General features: G+C 40.0%; 1 protein-coding gene across 1 annotated transcript in view; it reads left to right on the top strand.

Moving 5' to 3' along the window:
- NDUFAF4 (NADH:ubiquinone oxidoreductase complex assembly factor 4) overlaps nt 1–3,961 on the top strand; it is a 6,731-nt gene extending 2,770 nt beyond the window's left edge. Inside the window, exons 3-4 of the mRNA XM_019471049.1 lie at nt 208–361; nt 2,612–3,961. Coding sequence (XP_019326594.1) covers nt 208–361; nt 2,612–2,908 — 451 coding nt within the window. The 3' untranslated portion in view covers nt 2,909–3,961. The remainder of the gene's footprint in view (nt 1–207; nt 362–2,611) is intronic.
- Nucleotides 3,962–4,745: the final 784 nt, after the last annotated feature.

The raw sequence follows: 4,745 nt of genomic DNA, 5'->3' as shown, positions 1-4,745 counted from the left end.
ACGGGTGCAGTAGCCGGTCTGCTCCGCGGGCCGCTTGGCCTCGACGGATACCGCGGCGCCGCCGTGTGAAGCGGCGTTGTTAACGCTAGAGCTGACGGAAAAAGGAAAACCTTCCCGAGAAGTACCGTGCGTCTTGGGAGTCGCGCCGTTCCTCTGGGGAGGCGATTAAGCTGGGAGAAATAACAAAAAGGAAACAAGTTGACTCAGATCTGCCTTTTCTCTTTTTGTTTTTTTCCTTCCCTCCTTCTCCCCACTGCCTTTAGACCACCCAGAGATACAAGAAGAAATTTACAGACGGGACGATAGGCTCCTCACCTTCTTAAAAGATGTTTATGTCGAGTCCAGAGATCCACCTGTGCGGGTGAGTATGTCTCTCCGTAGGAGGCACACCAGCATCAGCTTTGTGGTTTTCAAACTCAGCACAAATTCTATATAAAGAAAAATGCTCTGTTAGTGCCTAAAAGCTACCTTTTTTATGGGTAAAAGCAGTGTTTTCATTACTCTTTTATATATCAGTAGCACTGACTGTGTTTGACCCTGGGTCTTGGAACATGTGACGGATTGTGATTATACAACCTTTTAAGTGCTTACGCAGTCTTCCCTTTTAATGTCACGTTGATCTTACTTTGTTTTTCACCTAAATTCCCACTTCTGCCTCCTCTAAGGCAGAAGGACTGTTGGCCAGCCTTTTGCAGAGATGCAGGAGTTTCCCAGAGATCTCTCGCAGAGTTGTCGGGAGAAAAGAGATTAGGACTACTGTGGGAGCATGGATGTGGTAGAGGACAAAGACATTAACATTTTATTGGAGTCTTTAACTACTGGAGTTAATGTCGTACTGTGCAGAGACTTTTCCTTATGCGGCCAAGGAAGTGCCTTAGTTAGGTTTTTTTTTGCATAACCTTCCGGATCGTTTGGTGATCAGTTTCCTCATTGCCAACGGCTGCAGTCTTTGACTTGGAAGGCAAAGCATACCTCTTCCAGTAAGATGCAGACTGGGGTTCAGTCTCTTTTCCACCATGTTACATTATGGCTTGTGCATTTTACCTGTTGCATTATTGGACCACTTTATTCTAGCTGCTTTATTCAGTAATAAAAGTTTTACAATCATCTAGCAATAAAATTCCTAAGTCTCTCTAATTTGTCACTTTCATAGTACCTTGTATTCAAGACTAAAAGTATTTAAAAATGCAAACAGATTTCTGCAGTCTCTCCCTGAAGTTTCCAAGTAACCTCTACCTTAATTTTCATAATTGAGGTTAGAACTCTAATCTTGAAGTGCTGAAGGTCTAACTTCAATATCTTTCGATATTCATTTGTAAGCCCGTCAAGAGAGATTTGAGAAAAAGCCACAAGTGGAACAAATCTTAGTGCTTGATTCCGTGCCTACTCTAAGGTTGCTGCCACATAAGACTCGCTCTTGTAGTGTGTCTACTTGCAGTTGTTAGGAAGAGCGTGTCTAATGTGTTTGCGTGGAGGCTTGTGGGCAAACTTCATCCAAAAGCTTCCTTCCTTCCCTGATGTTATTCTGAATACTTTGTGCATCGTGTATGTATACATACCTATATGTATATTTGGTATGTCTGTCTGCGTAAGTGGAAAAGCACCAACTCTAAGTCCTGAAGTGGCAGATACCCCAAGACAGATAATTTTATTAAGACCTGAAAAATTGTTCATTATCTGAGCACAGTTTTAGCACAAAGTAAAAGGAAGAAATGGAGAACTGGTAGCATCATCAGACATTCTCTGTAGTTTAGAAACAGAGACGCAGTTATAGATGCTGTAGCATCCACATCAGTTTTCTCAGCTTGTGAGTTAATACAGAGTGTCTGTGGGCTAATCAGTGGCTGTGGACTCTTGATAACTTTAAAAGTACTTTTTCTTAAATTTAAGAGAGGTTTTCATTGTGTCTTTTTTGCAATGTCATTCACTGCTTAAATCTTAATAAAAGGCAATATGGGGAAGGCAGAGCTGGTTTGGAAATGACTTGGAAATACGAAGGGACTTGGAAGAAGAGACTTTACGTGTCTGAACACTGCAGTAGTCATGGGAATTAAACTCCATGTGACGCTGCAAAATAGTTTCTTTTTGCCCAGCAAAGCTTGTTCTCTAGACAGAGCAAAAGAAGGGATATCTTTCAGTTGCAAAACTAAAATCTGAAAATGAAAGGAAGGGGAGAGAGACTACATGAAAAAGATTTCCAGTGGTATCAGAAGAAGGATACCAATCTGTAGTATGATTTTTCTTTTTTTCCCTTGCCATGAATCAGTACCAAATATTAGCTTATCTGCATTTAATGTTTGGCTACCAAAATCTGAAGTTTGCCTCGTATGAAGGGCTGCCGAGTCTGTACAACACTTAGAGTTCAATGGATGGCAGCTTTTCAGAATTTGGGTGCAGGTTGACATCATATGTAGAATGGCTGGGCAAGAACTGACAATTTTTGTGATACCAAGAAGCGAGGCTGGCTAAGCATTATTATTTTTTTTTAATGCTGTGAAAAGGGGGGAAGCTAACAGGAAATGCCATATTTAGGAAAACAACTTGGCTGCTACAGTATGCATAGTAAACAGAACTGCTGTTAAGCTCTTTTTGTTTTCCTTCCCACAATTAGGTGAAAGATGGAGGTGGTGAACATCTTCCATGTAAACAGGAGGAAAAGAGACTTACAAAACTAGGCCACTTGGGAGATCTAGATGTTAAGAAAGTTCCCAAAGGCAAAATTTCCATTGTGGAGGCTCTGACGCTTCTTAATAATCATAAACTTCATCCTCAAATATGGACTGCAGAGAAAATAGCAGTGGAATACAGTCTGGAACTGAAGGAGGTCAACTCTCTTCTGGAATTCTTCATTCCTTTCGCTGTGCAGGAATTTCCTAAAGAAACCAAAAAAGCTATAAAGCCAACATAAAAATAATTACCAAAACCTTGTGTGATCTCACTCGTGTCTTAATTCTACTCTTGAGTATACCCAGTGTCTGAAAAGAGTCGGTAACACGTCATCCCACAAGGCTGCTTCCTTATACCAGTAAGATGTATTCAAGCAATTCCATTCTATATTGGATGGCTTCAGTTAAATGCAGCAATTATAGGATACAGTTTGTAAACCAGAATATAGCTAATAAGTTGTATGAGAGCATGTCACACGATTCTGATTATCCCATTCATATGTTATGAGTTCAGTTAAAACACCCAAGTTCTAGTGAGAACTTTACCTTAACAGATTGCCTTTCTTAGCAGAGACTTCCTGGCCTTCAGCTAAATCGGTGCTCTGTGTGTATTACCACCGCAGTTTCATGTTACAGGGTTCTTTCGAGGACTTGCTGTCAAGGTGTGTGTATATACAAACAGCTGTATTTCTTTTGTATAAGAACGGAATAGTATTTATACTTTGTAAAGAAGGTTAACCACAAGGTCATTTGGGAAATTCAGCTGTGCCAAACTTAAAATAAAAAGAAGGTGAATAGCAAGAAGGCCTCTTTCTGATGCTGGAACAGTGATGGCTGATGTGTAGCTCCTCTTCCACTCTATTCTGATTTAGCTTAAATATCTGCACCTCCCCAGGTACTGTCTGTCAGTCAGTGAATTTGTAAAGAGCGATGATCTTCTAGCATCAGTCTCTTGCAGCAGTGGTTGGAACCAATAATGGTTCATATTTTAATTAATAGGTAGCTATGAAATGCAACTGGATCTAATCTGACCCACTAGTAGGTCTTCTGTAAATGTCTGCCTGTCCTGTTACAATAGCCCTTTTTCCCTGTGGAGGCCTTGTCTGACTTACCCAAATGTGGGCTAGATCAGGTCATGTTAACTCGCGGTAGGTTACCCACATGCTACCAGATTGAAGATAAACAGCATCCTTTCCAATTGTTAGTACAGGACGACACAAACTGTGAGGTGGTAACGGTGGATTGTAACCTTCTTGATACTGTGACTATTCAGATCTGTGTAGGTAAGGAAGAAGTTTTGCACTGACGATTACTACTGTAGTAGATAATCAGAATTGATATTTCAAAATGCATTATGGTTGCCTTCATTCCAAAGAAATAAAAACCAAAACTTAATTTTATGCGGCGCCAGCATTCCTAGTGCCCATCACCAAAGTAGTTGAATTTAAGAGAGTGGAAGTCAGTACCAGGCCTACAACGTAACTTTCTTTTTAAGAACTTTTCTGCCAGGTCTTAGATTCCAGACTCTGGTAAGCATCTTACCAAGAAGATGATCAGCTTTGCTATTTCACAGCAAGATTCTTCCCACTTCTCTCTCTGAGCTGGAAAAAGGTATTTACAGTACAGTTTGCCACAGTGTATTCAAGGTTTTGCTTGATTCGTTTCTGAAGTACGTAACGCTGTACCTTAGTGGAAGATGACACTTAAGTACATTGTATAAAAATTGGAAATTCTTAAGTCTTTGGATGTGTGGATTTGGGATAGGCTTGACGTTCTTCCTGTAATGTAATGGGGACAGAGCTGCACTCTGAAACTAATGCATCTGAGTTATGTACCACATTAAGATTTTTTTTGTTTTCCACAAAATACTCTGTTTTATAGAATGTTGTAACAGAAATACTTTATTGTTTGAGTACTGTTCATCCTAATGTAATATTTAAGGTAATATTCAGAAAACAGCTGTGGAATGCATTTGGTACAGATACTGTTGTTATTATTGGAGACGCTGTGATTTCCTTCTTTAAAAATGAATCTTTAATTAGGTATTGGAGTTGATTAAAAACTCACTACAATCGACAC

Source organism: Aptenodytes forsteri, unplaced genomic scaffold, assembly GCF_000699145.1.
Source record: "Aptenodytes forsteri isolate BGI_AS27 unplaced genomic scaffold, ASM69914v1 Scaffold384, whole genome shotgun sequence".
NCBI lineage: Eukaryota > Metazoa > Chordata > Aves > Sphenisciformes > Spheniscidae > Aptenodytes > Aptenodytes forsteri.
This window is presented reverse-complemented; position numbering and strand designations above follow the sequence as displayed.